The 15,638-nt window shown below is 37.7% G+C and overlaps 1 protein-coding gene across 6 annotated transcripts in view; it reads right to left on the bottom strand.

Moving 5' to 3' along the window:
* Positions 1–15,638, bottom strand: part of MLLT10 (MLLT10 histone lysine methyltransferase DOT1L cofactor) — a 252,498-nt gene that overhangs the window by 125,785 nt on the left and 111,075 nt on the right. For 5 of the 6 annotated variants that reach the window (XR_006681004.1, XR_006681005.1, XR_006681003.1 and 2 more), the window contains one exon: positions 9,224–9,319. Coding sequence is in view for 3 of the 6 variants with exons in the window: in XM_045300194.1 (XP_045156129.1) it covers positions 9,224–9,319 (96 nt within the window). In the remaining 3 variants the exon portion in view is untranslated. Of the gene's footprint in view, positions 1–9,223; positions 9,320–10,926; positions 10,994–15,638 lie in introns of those variants that run through there. The other variant, XM_045300195.1, reaches the window with a different exon arrangement.

Below are 15,638 nucleotides of genomic sequence, written 5' to 3' on the forward strand. Positions count from 1 at the left end.
TTGACTTTCCTCTTGTCCCACTATCATACTCAGCCTTCATTTAGGTCTCAGTAATTTCTCTTGGTTACATTACTCTTGGCCAGGCCCTACCAGACCTCCTATACCCTCCTCACCACCAATTTGGATCACTTGTTCCCTTGTCCCTGGGTTTGTTAATACCACTACCTTTCTCCCCCCACCTCTCCCTCTCCCATGTCCCCCCGGAACTGTTGGTCCCGTTGTTTTCTCCTCCAGATTATTCATCCAGCCTATCTTATTTAGACAGACCTGCGGAGATAATAACATGCACAAAAACAAGGCAGAGCAAAACCAAGCAACAATGTACAACAACAACAAACCACTGACAAAGAACAAATTAAAACACAAGAAGAAAGAAACAGGAAGGCCTTTCTTTAATAAGACAAATAGACAGTGGCTGCAACAATGGACATATAGCATAGGAATATTTGTGAGGGTGGCAGTCAGGCAGTGTTTCACTCTCGTGGGTGTAGGATGGCTACAGGTCAGAACCACCTCAACCACACTGACAACATATGTGCAGTTAACAACAACGACAAACAACCCAAATGTCCACTAACTGCTGAATAAACAAATTTGGTCTAGACATACAACAGAAAATTCACTCATAGCTTTTGAGTAGATTCCGACTCATAGATGAACCTGTAGAACAGAGTTCTACAGAGTGTGTTTATAAGATGCTAAATCTTTAAGGAAGTCGTATAAAGCAGCGTACCTCTCCTTGGAGAGATTAATAGATTCAAATGGTTGGCCTTCTAGTTAACAGCCCAAATGTGTAATGCACTATGCCCAGGGATCCCTACAATAGAATACTAGTCCTCAATTTAAAAAAATGGACTTCTTAAACATATAACATGGATGAATTATAAAATAATTATATTGGTTAAATGAAAAAAAGTCAAGAGAAAGTGTGTATTTTGCTTGGTCCCCTTTTTTGAAAAACATAGAAATGTTTCATTAAATTATAATGACAGAACAATCAATAATAGCCTGGACAGTGGAATTAACTGGTAACCAACATAAAACTTTGCCAGTTGCTGTGGTGATACTTCGACCAGTGTGGACATTTACCTAAGTGCATCAAATAGTCCACTTCAAGTAAGCACAATTTATTGCACACCAATTATACCTCGATCAAAATTATAGGAAAAGGGGCCCCTTATAGTTAAGACACAACAAACTTTTGAATATCTTTAATTTCATAATATGATTTAATTGAGTGAGATAGAAAACATTTTTCTAACTAGTTTTATTTGGTTTAAAAAAATAATTATTATTCTTAGATAACTGCTGATGACTAACTTAAAAAGAGCAGCAAGAAAGACCGATTTCTAGTAAAATAGAATGGATAATCATACAACTGGATTTCATTACAACTAAAAAGTTGACAGTATTTTTTTAATGAATCTTTATAAATAGGTATCTTTAAATATCAGAGGAAACATTTGTTCATTATTTTATAGGACAAAATTTACATTCAGACAGTCTTAGAAAACCAGGCTAACATTTAACAACCAAATCAAAGGTTTACCTAAAATCAGGCCATCTTTCCTACTCTTTTCTTGAAAGATGTCAAGAACAAAAGACAAAAGGGGACATGATCAAATATCTTTGGAACATAGACAAACCTCAGGAAAAAACACCTACATTTAGCTTAAACTAGCCCAATATTAAAAAGACAAAAAAATCCTCTGAGCTATTTGTAGTGATCGTCAGAAACAATTACTAAATTTTATAATAATGATAAAGTAATGCTTTAAATAAAATGTTTCTTTTAATAAGGTTATCAGGTTCAATTGTGATTCTCTCCTTTATCTTTCTTTGATTATTCTAGAAAGAGGGGATAATAGTTCAGAAGAGCTCATAAGGAATGTAAATTGAGGATATCAGGGAAACAACTACACAATCCTAAAATGACAAAATGAGAAAAAGCAATTTCAAGGTGAGAAAGAACATGGTGAATCAAGAGTAAAATTACACACTCCTACAAACCAAACGCAGCAACCTTAAAAGATATGAGTAAAACTGCTAAGTCTTTCTCCTGATGAGCAACTGGTAAGTTCTAGCGTAACGTGTAACTATACATCACTGATGGCTCCCACCCTCCTCTTAAAACAAGGCATCCCCTCCTTTTAATGACTCACGTCTACTAACCTCCACAAATGGGATCCAGCAGCAGCCTGGACTGTTTATTTTCAGCACCCTATCTCTTCAAATACTCTTGGCCTCAGCCTCACCATCACTATTTGCCTTAAATCAATCATGGTTGATATGTCACTAGATTAGAAAATTTACTGTTACCTGCCTCAAATTCATGCAGCTATCAACATCCCCTATTATGTCCATACTCCCTTTTCTCCAGTAATTGAAACTCTTCCATTGCTTACCCTGGAACTCAGAATCATCAGGATTAGCTGCTATATCCGTAGTGTTTTCTCTGACCATTCCTTATGTGACCACCCTGAAGACCCTACTTGCTATCTCAAGCATAGGCTACTTCACTCCTACAAAAAACCCAGGTGGTACTGTGATTAAGTGCTAATCACAGGGTCATTCCTCCATCCATCTCCTATTTTTATACAGATCTGGAAGAATTATTTTTATACTTATAAATGGGTGAAGAAAACAAATCAAAGGAAGAATGCTACTCCCATGTTACTTCTTAGATACATTTTTATTGTGCTGGTAAAATAACAACAAAAATTTTGCAATTTTAATCATTTTTAAGTATATAATTTAAGTGCATTAATTACGTTCAGCGTTGGAACAATTGTTACCACCATTTCTTGCCAAAATCTCTCATCACTCAAGAAAGAAACTCTGTGACTATTATGCCTAACTCCTGACTACTACTAAAAGATTTCAACTACAACCCAACCAATAAAACACCTACAAAAATCTTTAATAACAGCACTGAAAAGCCTGAAGCATAACACTTGAAGTCCATCCAGAGTTCTCACCTACAGAATGAGATAACTGATTTAAAACAATAATGCAAAAGGGGCATAGGGAAAAAGCTACTGTATACAAACATTCTTGGGGTGAGGACCGGGTAGTATGGCAGGGACCAGATCAAATACAGGGATGCACCCGGTCGACAACTGGGGAGGAGGTGGGGAAAGGGAAAAAAAATGATGAAAATAAGGAAGAAATGGGTAGCGGGGCACGGGGAACTAACCCATCCAAGGGGAGGGTATTGTTTATATCTCCACAGGAAAAGAGGGACCAGACGTCAACCCAGTGTTCCAAGGTGTGAATGCAAAATGCCGGCATGGAGTAGGGAACCAGTGGAGAGTTCTGGGGGGCTGGTCTCAGTCCCAAATACTAAGTGGATGCCTGCCACTCCTCCCAGAAGAATTTATTTCAAAGGACGGCACTGAATCCGCAGCTCCGGAAGAGGGACATATCTGATCAGAGCACACGGGAGCAGATAACCAGGGAGGAGGAGAGACTGGAGCACATCCTGGCCCACCACGCCTTGAGGACGATGACCCTAATTAGAGCAATCAGTCCACAGAGAGGACCACATGGCCAGCTCCACTATGAGACATGATGCCCCTCACGGACCCATGGCCCTGCGAAGGACAGCACCAGACACAGTGTGGGAATTGCACCTGATCTGATCCCGCCACTCCGAGGCAAAGCACTGGGGGAGTGCAGCAGAACAGCAAGGAAATGGAGCAGCAAGGTCCCCAGGAGGCAAACTTTGGGGCCAGGGCGTGGTGCCCCAACAGGCTGGACTGGAAAACACTCCTAAAGGCCAATGATCCTTGAACTAACTACAAGCTTTTCTTTCTTGTGTTTTGATTTGTTGTCAGTAGTTTGTTGTTGTTGCTGTTTTGTTGTACATTGTTGCTTGGTTTTACTCTGTCTTGTTTTTGTGCATGTTATTATCTCCGCAGGTCTGTCTAAATAAGATAGGCTGGATGAACAATCTGGAGGAGAAAACAACGGGACCAACAGTTCCAGGGGGACATGGGAGAGGGGGAGGTGGGGGGAAAGGAAGTGGTGTTAGCAAACCCAGGGACAAGGGAACAACAAGTGATCCAAATTGGTGGTGAGTTGGGTGTGGGAGGCCTGGGAGGGCATGATCAAAGGGAACGTAACACAGAGGAATTGCTGAAACCCTGGTGGGGACTGAGCATGATAGTGGGACAGGAGGAAAGTCAAGGGAAATGGGAGGCAAAGGGCATTTATAGAGGTCTAGATAAAGACATGTACATATGCAAATATATCTATAAATGAGGATGGGGAAATAGATCTATGTGCCTATATTTTATAGGCTTACTATTAAGGTAGCAGAGGGACATTGGGCCTCCACTCAAGTACTCCCTCAATGCAAGAATACTTTCTTCTATTAAAATGGCATTCTATAATGCTCACCTTCAAGACACAATCGCTGAAGACAAAGCGGGTAAATAAGCAAATGTGGTGAAGAAAGCTGATGGTGCCGAGCTATCAAAGGATATAGCGTCTGGGGTCTTAAAAGCTTGAAGGTAAAAAAGTGGCCATGTAGCTTAGAAGCAACAAAGCCCACATGGAAGAACACATCAGCCTGTGTGATCACGAGGTGCCGAAGGGATCAGTTACCTGACGTCAAAGAACAAAAAATCATATCATTGTGTGCTCACCTCCATGATACGATTGCTGAAGACAAATGGGTGCATAAGCAAATGTGGCGGAGAAAGCTGATGTTGCCCGGCTATCAAAAGGTATAGTGTCTGGGGTCTTAAAGGCTTGAAGGTAAACAAGCAGCCATCTAGCTCAGAAGAAACAAAACCCACATGGAAGAAGCACACCAGCCTGTGTTGTGTGTTCACAAGGTTTCGAAGGGACCAGGTATAAGGCATCATCAGAACAAAAAAATCTTACCATAGTGAATGAGGGGGGAGTGCAGAGTGGAGACTCAAAGCCCATTTGTAGGCCACTGGCGATCCCCTTGCAGAGGGGTCTCAGGGAGGAGACGAGCCAGACAGGGTGCGATGTAGCAATGATGAATAATACAACTTTCCTCTAGTCCCTAAATACTCCCGCCCATCATGATCCGAATTCTATCTTGCAAGTCTGGCTAGACCAGAGGATGTACACTGGTACAAAGAGGAATTGGAAACACAGGGAATCCAGGGCGGATGATCCCTTCAGGACCAGTGGTGTGAGTGGCGATACTGGCAGGGTAGAGGGAGAATGGGTTAGAAAGAGGGAACCGATTATAAGGATCTATATGTGACCTCCTCCCTGGGGGATGGAAAACAGGTAAGTGGGTGAAGGGAGACGTCGGACAGGGCAAGATATAACAAAATAATAATTTATAAATTATCAAGGGCTCATGAGGGAGGGGGGAGTAGGAGGGAGGGAGGAAGGGGAAAAACTGAGGACCTGATGCCGGAGGCTTAAGTGGAGAGCAAACGTTTTGAGAATGATGAGGGCTATGAATGTACAAATGGGCTTTACACAATTGATGTATGTAATGGATTGTGATAAAAGTCGTATGAGCCCCTAATAAAATGATTTTTAAAAAAAGAATGAGATAACAGAATCAGAATTTACCTTTTTAATAAGATCCTAGGTTATTTAATTCAGAGTACCTAGAGTGGAAAGGCAAATTTTTAGCAAGGGGTTGAACCATAATAAACTGGTTTGAAGCTTTGTTTTAAACAGCCAATCTGTGGTGATTTGATGTGGCAGGAATAAAAATCCAACATAATGTTCTAAATTCTTTAATCTTCCCATTCAAACTATACATCAACAATCTTTCCCATGCTTGTTAACAGAAACTCTATTCCTTCTAGTTATCTAGACCAAAGACTTTAGAATCATCTTTGGATCCTCTTTGCTTTGCATCTCTCATCATATCTCTAAGAATGCCATTTGGACTCAAAGTCTGACCTCTCATTACCTCTACTGTTGTCATTCTCTCACTGAATTACGGCAAATACCTTCTAACTTTTCTAGCTTGCACCCTTGACTCTTTGTAAGTCTATCCACAATGCAGTAAAATCCAAATTAGACCATGTTACATCTCAGTTCAGGAACCACTTAGTGGCTCACATTTCATGCAAAGGAAAAACAAAAGTTCTTGCAAGGGTTTGTGACTGGTGCATTACATTGGTCTCATCTTCGACAACACTCCACTCCTGTTATGCTTATACCAGCCACTTTGTCTCTCTCCTGCTGTCCCTAACTAACGCACCACAAACATTCTTTCATCCTCATGACCACTACACGTTATTGCGTTAGCCTGAAAAGTCCTTGGGCTACGTAAGTTTCCAACTAATTTTCCCATTGTTGGACCACCCTTCCCAAAAGTCACTTTTTGGGTCATGCTAGCACATTGATCATATGACTGGATAGTGCAAGCTACCTGTCACTGCCACCCTGGTATACTTACATATTAAATCCCTTATATTCTTCTTACTGTGTTCTATATAATTTTTCTCCCACAGCACCCTCCATTATCTGACATATTAAATAATGTACTTTTTATTTTGGGGGTCACCCCCAAGTTGTAAGGGCTCCAACAAGGGGATGTATTTACTATATACTATCTACCTGTTACCAAATGGATCAGTATTAGGACAGTGAGTACCACATAAAAAATAAAAACTGACTGCCATCAAGTGGATTCTATCACCCTCCAAGACAGAGTAAAACTGCCTCCGTTGGTTTCTGAGGCATATATATCTTTACAGAAGCAGAAAGCTTTCTTTCTCCATCAGGGTGGCTAGTAGGTTCAAACTGTTGACCTTGTAGTTAGCAACACAAAGTGTACCCCACAACACAACCAGGGCCTCTAGCACATAATACACACTAAAAAAATAATAATAATGCATTTGCTAAAAGTGCAAGGATGAAGATGATATTAACGTGATTCTCAAAATGCAGTAACTCTTTAATAATATTTCTGCTGTTAACTGGTCCGGGTCATGAGCAACGCAGAAACAACAAAATGAAATACTGCCTGGTTCTGTACAAACTTCACAATCACTGGTATTCTTGAGTCCAGTGTTATGAGCATTGTGCATTTTCAGAACCTAGGGGGCTAATTTTTCAGTATTATGTAAGGAAATATTCTTGGTGACTCACAGGTCTTCACTGGCTTGTTTTCAGAAGTAGACCATCAGGTCTCCCTTCTTGGTCTTTAAGCTTTGTTAAAAGCTGTCCATCGGCCCACATCATCAGTCACTGAAGCATTGTAAATAATGTAACCCAAAGTCGAAGACGGGATTAGTATCAGAGCCTAAACTATGAGAATCAGGTTTACAGAAGGTTATGGGTGACAGTGGGAGCCCAAGATACATTTGTGGGAACTACACAGGAAATTAGCCTCTTGATCCCTCTGTGCATAATTGAAGAATGGGAAGAAAGTGGCTACTAAACAGAGTGCATTGCAGAGATGAGTATATAAGATCAAAGGGATAATCCTGACTTTAACAGTTGAAACTTTGTCAGGTGATCCCCCTCTGATGCATGATGAACCTGATCTAGTTTTCAACATTTTCTGTATTTTTGTTTTGTTTATATTTGTGTGTGTGTGTTTATATTAGGGCTATCTCAGAGGTGTTATGTCATGGAGGTTACGCTCTTGGAGTTGTTATATGTCATTCTGTCGTTTGGTATATGAAACCCAGGATTGATCAACCAAAAGGGACAGCAAGTAGAATAATGGGGTGGGATGGGGAGAGGCAGTAAAAAGGAGTGTCAGGGAGTTCAGGAAGAAAAAGAATGTTTGGAACGGATTATGATAGCAATTGCACACTACTACTTGACATAATTGAGCGATGAAATAACATGATATATGTATTAACTCCCAATTAATATTAAATTAAAATAAATATATTTTTAAACACTGCCCATCATGGGTGACCCTGGTGTTATTTAAAATACCAGTGACACAACTTCCAGTATAAAAGTAACACATAGCCACTGTAGTCTAACATAATGACATATGGGTAATATTAGACTTGCCAACATTTCCATAGCATTATTCTTAACCAGAATTTTATTCTAAGTCCATTTGGGTATGTGATAAGGGGCCCTGGTTGCACAGTGGTTAATCTGACTGCTAACAAAGACCAGCAATTCAAATGTATCAGCCACTATGCAGAACAAAGTTGTGGAAGTTGGTTTCCACAAGGTTACAACCTTGGAAACCCCATGGGGCAGTTCTATCTTCTCCTATAGTGTTACAATAAGTCAGAATCAATAGGTTTGGTTTTAATGGATTGGTTATTGATCCAGGTTGTCAGGATATCAAACTCATTCCACTGAGTCGATTCTGACTCTTCGTGGTACTCTTGTGGGTTTGTGAGACAGTAAATATTTACTGGAGTAGACAGTCTCTTTGTCTCTCACGGAGTGGCTGGTGGTTTCATACTACTGACCATGTGATTATTAGCCCCACTGCATAACCACCTACACCACTGGAGCTTTTGCTTGTTGGGATAGAGAAGTGTTAAATTTGGAGAAAGGAAAACGCAGTAATCCACAAAAGGGAGAGGAAAAACCAAAGATAGGATGAAGTATGTTACTTGGTGGAGGGAATAAGTAGCTTAAATTGTTAAACACAAATTGATGATCTGATACATAAACCTCCATCCTAATACACAATTTTAAATTTTAGCTTTTATTTTTAATAAAGGGGGATCTGCACTAAAAGGTTTGTTTTCATACAATTTGACTATAAAGACCAAGAAATTTATTATTTTCAAACTAAAATTTTTGCCACAGACTAACAATTCTAAAATGTCCCTACACTTCTATCATTTACAATTTATCACATAATAACTATAATAGGATTTAATATTAAAATGTTGTTATAATTGCTTTATGCATATTAAATCGTTCAACTCCTATAAATATTTTTGCCTTTCTACAGTTAATCAGATTCCGTTATAGAGAACTTAATTACCTTGCCTAAGAACTCAACCAATTATTGGGACCAAAATTCAGAATCACAGGTGCACCAGGTCCACTCTTCAGCCAAAATTCTTAATCTCAATTACATCTCCCCCTTTTTATCCTTACTTAGATTCACTAACAATAAGTTTAGAATAAGCAAGTGATAGGATGAAAGGATTATATGGAAGTACTAAGTACTTGATGTAGATAAGAAGAAACTAAGAGGGAATCAGGATTCCCAGAATAAAACCGCATCAGCATATAATCAGTTATCATATAAAACAAATATGGCACTTTAAAAACCTACTTTTTCTGTAGTGACAGTCAAAGATGGAACTAAGGATGGTGATGCTTCTGGTTGCTTCTTGTGTTTTTGCTTATGTTTGTCTTTTTCTTTGTATTTCTAAAAATGAAGAGGCAAAATTAAATTTAAATTATACTATCTTTGTAATATAGATGAGTCTTATAATTATGTTCAGTAGTTTCATTTCAGTAGTTTAAAATGTTAAAGAATAGTTCTGTGAAAAGACTAAAAAACCATTCCCTCTAATCATAGTTCTTTTACATATAGACAAATAATAATACTATATTATTTTTAAATAATTTCTATTTTCTTGTATTTGATCAAGCCAAAAAGATACCAATAAAGAACTGAAGTCTATGGACTATTTGCTACATTTACATATACATATATATATATATATATATATTTAAAAAATCATTGTATTGGGGGCTCAAACAGCTCTCATCAAATTCATACATGCATACATTGCGTCAAGTACATCTGTCGCCATCATTTTCAAATCATTTTCCTTCTACTTGAGCCCTTGGGATAAGCCCCTCAATTTTTTTGTCCCTCCCCCACGAACACTTGAAAGTTTATGTTATTATTTTTTCATGTCTTACACTGACCAATGTCTCCCTTCACCCACTTTTCTGTTGTCCGTCACCCAGGGAGGGGTTATATGTAGATCATTACAATCAGTTTCACAAAGTCACTTTATTAAATCTAAGCACAGGTGAAAATACCAAATAATTTTGTATGCAATTTAAAAATAGCACTTTAAAGTTCCATAGCACCTTATCACATTTTAATTGTAGCAGATCCTCCATTACTTAGCACTGAATTGTAAATCCAGAAACTAGAGAATAGGGAATAGATAGAAATTCAGGCGAGCAAGCCCAAGGTTACTCATAAAAATGAAAGAATGTTACCTCTAACCAAAAAAAAAAAAAAGCTATCATCAGGATATGCTGTTGTAGTACAAAATGCTAAACTGGAGAGCTTAATATATAGAGGAATAAATAAGCAATCAATTACAAACCAATTATAGTAAGAGTCCAACTTTATTTAATGTCAAAAAATTTTTACCAAAATGTTTTCAATTGTTTGAATCAGTCGCTTACATAATATTTAAAAGCTGGTCCAACTTACATATTTCTTACGGTACATAAATTTAGTTATTCAAAGCACTTATCTGTTTAAGGATTGAGAAAAGGAACTGGAGTCACATAAAGATTAATACCACTGCCTCTACCCTAAAAGAAATAGATTATGTACACATAGGGCAAAAAAGCATAAAAACTACAGACAGATGCTTTACTATAATGCCCTAGTACTGCCACTTTTCTGACAGTATGTTAATACCTAAGCAATAGAAAATATAAATGAATAACTGATTTTTAACTGGATTTTTTAGGAAACTTTTATTGGGGTAGGTCAAAATAATAATGACTTCCAAGGAATCAAATCGCCTTTGCAATGGAATGTCTAAGCTCCATAATAAAATGGAAACCTGTTCTGCATACCTTTTAACTGTTATGACTTGTTTTGATCAATGGCTATCGCAAAGGTAACAGTAGGCAAGTTCGGGAACCTAGCACTCTAGTGTTTTATGGCTACAAATTTTCCTCTTTGGGATTCCAAGCACCATGTAAAGAATTAGTCCAGGCTTTCCTGATAGGGAGGGCAGGTAGTGAATAAGGACAAATGGAGTAAAATGGAGATACCTCAGCTGACAGTAAGCAGCACTGAGATACAGACATCTGAAAAGAGCTATCTTGGATCACTCAGCAGTTACAGTTGACTATAACTTCATGAGTAAAATCCACTTGATACTATTGTGGGAGAAAAAGAATTGTCACTGCTGATCATGTTGTTATCAGTCACTCAGTGAAAGTACAGTGCATAACTAGGTCACTGGATGCTATTTTTACATACAGAAAAGTACAAATTAAAGTGTTAACACGTGTAAGTGTATTGATTGTTTTGTACACACTAAACTAATAACTCTAACGTATATAATCTCATCTATAAATAATCTTCACCTATAAATAGATACTGATTGTTTCTCCTCGGTGAAGATGAGGGCCAGCTTGTCTCCTTCACTGAGAGCAGAGAAGAGCTGAAGACTAGAAAGGCAGGCACAAGTGCACCTTTACAGAAATGTATCCCATTTTCTATCTGACATTTCGGTCTTTTCATTTATCTAAAAATGTATTTATATAGTTACCAATCCTTTATATACCACCTGGTTTGGATTTAGCACCCTCATCAGTAAAGAGTCCATGTGGAAAAGAAATCAGAAGTTAGTCTTGAAAAATCTGAACTCTTTTCCGAGACTGTCTAGTGTCCATTTGTTTCCTGGCACTGCTTCTTCTAAGTCTGCTTCCTCGTTGTCTGGCACTGGTTCAGAAGCACTTTCGTGTGTAGTAAAACCCCGTTCAGGCAGGTATCCTTACTTCTCAATAGTTTTCTTAAGGACTCCTGGGACCTTATGTTTCTCCTATTATCTTGCCATGGTTTAACAAAAACCTCTTTCTAAAATGATTAAACTACTCTTTGCTGGTATTAATTTCTCTAGCTAGATCCTTCGCCTTCCTTTGGCTTTAAATTGCCGTATAATTACTGTGCCTTTTCTCGAAACAAATTAAGATCAACAGTTCTCAACCTGGGGGACACATGACCCTTTCACAGGGGTCACCTAAGACACCACTCCTCTATCAGTCTCTAGGCGGCCCCGCCCACATGCAGATATGCCCACATAAGAGTGCCCTTGCTACACCATGCTTCAAGACAAATTTTCATTAGAAATAAATATTTCACAATAATTAAATATTGCTGTTGTGATGAATCACTATGCTTTAATTATGTTCAATTTGTACAATGAAATACATCCTGCATATCAGGTATTTACATGACTATTCATCACAGTAGCAAAATGACATCTACGAAGTAGCAACGAAAATAATGGCAAAGTCATTACTTTTCTCTGCTTCTTGAGCGCGCACATGCCCAGCACCACTAGTGGCACTTCATTTAAGTGTCCCCTAGTATTATTCAAGGTTTCCAGGATTGCAGTGAACAAACTTGGAGATATTACTTTTCACTGGATAGAGAAACTGCTCCAACAGAGATAATAAACATCACAAAGCATTTCAAGCGCATGAAAATGCCCAAATGTGCATAACACTTGAGCTCCCTGCAATAGCAATAGGTGGTAGCCACAAAGTTATTACAAAACAGTATGTACTGTAATTAACTGTACACAATAATTAAATACTGCATCTTTACCTGTGTTTACAATTCTCTCCATCACAAATGGCATCATATATTATTGTCTGTGTTTGTGTGCTTAAGTTTTGATAAATTGTAACTTTTACAAGAGATTTGTGTATTTTTTTTAATTTGTATGTATTTTATGTTGCCAAAATCCAAATTTACTTCTGAATTGTCTATCCTGACTCATAGTGATCCTCTATTACAGAGTAAAACTGGCCCTGCGGATTTCCGAGGCAGTAAATCTATACAGGAGTGGAAAGCCTCAACCTTTTCCATGGAGTGGTTAGTGGTTTCAAATCATTGATCTTGCAGTGAGCAGAACAACATGTAACCACTATACAACCAGGACTTTTATTTTATGGTCATTAAATGATTAAATAGGCGCGCGCGTGTTAAGCATTTGTGACATACCCATTTTCCTAGACTACATGGTTCATATGCATGGTTTTCCAAATTGTCAATCTCTAAAATATTCCAGTACACTCATTGAAAAGTATCTACATATAAGTGCATCCATGCAGTTCAAGCTCATGTTTGCAAGTGTCAATTGTACCTCCTACCACATCCCATAAGGCCAGCATTATCATGACAACAAAGCCAGAAAAAAATATGGCATGGAAAGTTATGAATATAAATCATCAATGTGCTAACAACCTACAGCCAACAGCATCTGAAAGGATTATATATCATCATCAAATAGGAGTTAGCTCAGGAGTGCAATGGTGATTCAATATATTAAGAAAAGAATGGGGGGGGGGGGTGTGAAAGGTAACCATCTCAATTAACTCAGAAAAAAACAAGTGACAAAATCCAACATCCTTTTCTTAAAAAAAAAAATCCCTCAGAACATGAAGAACAGAACTTTCTCAATATAAAAAGGCTAGTTTCATACTCAATGGAGGACTAAAAGCTTTCCCACTAAAACCAGAAGAAAAGGAATTCTTCTTTAACCATTGCTATTCCTTCTAGGCCAAGATATCAGACAAGGAAAAATAAAGGGTACCCAAGTTAGAAAGAAGAAAAACTATTACTGGTGTGTATAACATCCTATATACAGACAATGTCACAGAACACACACACAAAATACACATACAGAAAACAATTCTATATACCAAGAAAATAATCTGAAATTAAGTAAATATTCCAATTACAATAGCTCCAGAAGAATACCCAGAATAAATTTAACCAAGGAATATAAAAACTTATACACTGAAAAAAAAACCATACACTGAAAACTATGAAACATTAAAGACTAACTATAATGTAAATATAACCAATTTGTATAAAATTTCAGGCTTAATATAATAACTATGACAATACTATTCCCAAGGACCTATATATTCAGTGCAATGCACATCAAATTGCTAAAAACTTTCGTGCAAAAATGAAAAAAATAAAATCCCCCATATAATGATAAGAAAAATGTTTAAAGATTCACACTACACCTGATTTCAGTGCTACTGGAACATATATGGATACATAGACCAAGGAAATCTAATTGAAAACCCAGAAGCAAAACTAGGTATCTATGGTCAACTGATTTTCAACAGGCTAACAAATCCACTCAATAAAGAAAGAATAACCTCTTAAACGGTGCTTGGATAAGTGAATTTCTATGTGAAAGCAATGCAGTCTTCTTTCACCATAAATGAAAATTAACTCCAAACAAATCAAACCTAAATAGAAAAGTTAAACCCATAAAACTCTTACAAGTATACCCAAGGTAGGTACCTCTTCAAACTTTGATATTTGACAATGGATTGGGTTCTTTAGTTCCACGAATGCTAGCACATAAGACTGCTTGGTCAGACACAAAGAGCTTTCTTACTCACAGCTTTTTACTCACAGCTTTATACTCACAGCTTTCTTACTCACAGCTTTCTTACTCATAGCTTTTTGGACTACTGCACTGCCACCGTGCTGCGCCCACCCCTCCTTCAGACAAAAAATTACAAGACCCTGGCAATTAAAACTTTTGTACTATAGCCCATATCTAGGATAAAGTGTAGAAATCTGCTATGGCAGCCTCCTTGGATCATTGCAGCACCTCCCTGGAGGGAATATCACACAATTTGGGAGGCAATGAACTACAGTGTCAGTATTTACGCCACTCCTAATTCAGACAGGTCACTAAAGTGGGAGAGATGATAGGTATATATATACACTGAGTTGCATAACAAGAGACCTTAAGCTTAACACAATTCTGGGCAGTAAGCGTCTATGCCTATTGATTACTCTAGAGGGAGATACAATGTCTATGCCAGTAACCAAACCTGCTCTTTGCACCATTAGTAGTCTGGAACAGTAAAGTCAGGATCAATGCACATAGAATGTGTATAAACATGAGAATCATCCCCCAAAACCTAAATGTTCTCATTACACAAAACCCCAAAACATAAAGCCACTGTGATTTACGCTTTTTTCATAATCTTACAATTCATTCATACTTTTACTATGGTGACTTGTGAACCTCCGTAGATAAAAAAAATAAAATAAATGAAAATTTAAAATTCCTTGACTCAAATCAGCATAAAAAGACAGCATAGAACTCGAGGACAATTTAAAGTAATAAATACACATTATCAATGAAGCAGAACCGAAATCAACACCTTCAGTCAATATCTGAAGAATTAGAGTGACAAAATAAGCCTACAGCCAAAAGATAATTTTTTAAATCTTAAAAATTAGAGCAGAAATAAAAGGAACAGAAAAAACGACAAAGAACCAAATACAATGAGGTTGGTTCTTTTAAATAAAATAAATAGCTGGAAACATGAACAAAAGATGTGGATAGTGTGCATACAAAATTAAATGCACACCACAAAAGAGCCAACAGAAATACAAATGCTGTGAAGACCTGTACTTCCCCAACTTTGAAAACCTAGAGGAAAGTTAACAAATTTCTGGAAACACACTAACTACATAAACCAACATGGAACGAAGTAATAAATTCTAACAGACCTGTAACAAAAGAATAAATTGATCAGATCATCAAAAATCTCCCAACAAGAAAAAGTCTAAGACCTGAGAGCTTCATTGAGAAGTCCATGAAACATTCAGGAAAAAAGCTGACACCAATTCTGCAGCCGAATGAAGCAGGAACCATACCCCTACCCCACACCTACACATCCATGAATCAAGATGTACCACAGACCTGAAT

Source organism: Echinops telfairi, unplaced genomic scaffold (assembly GCF_000313985.2).
Source record: "Echinops telfairi isolate 266 unplaced genomic scaffold, ASM31398v2 ScPeMD7_7461;HRSCAF=8499, whole genome shotgun sequence".
Classification (NCBI taxonomy): Eukaryota; Metazoa; Chordata; class Mammalia; order Afrosoricida; family Tenrecidae; genus Echinops; species Echinops telfairi.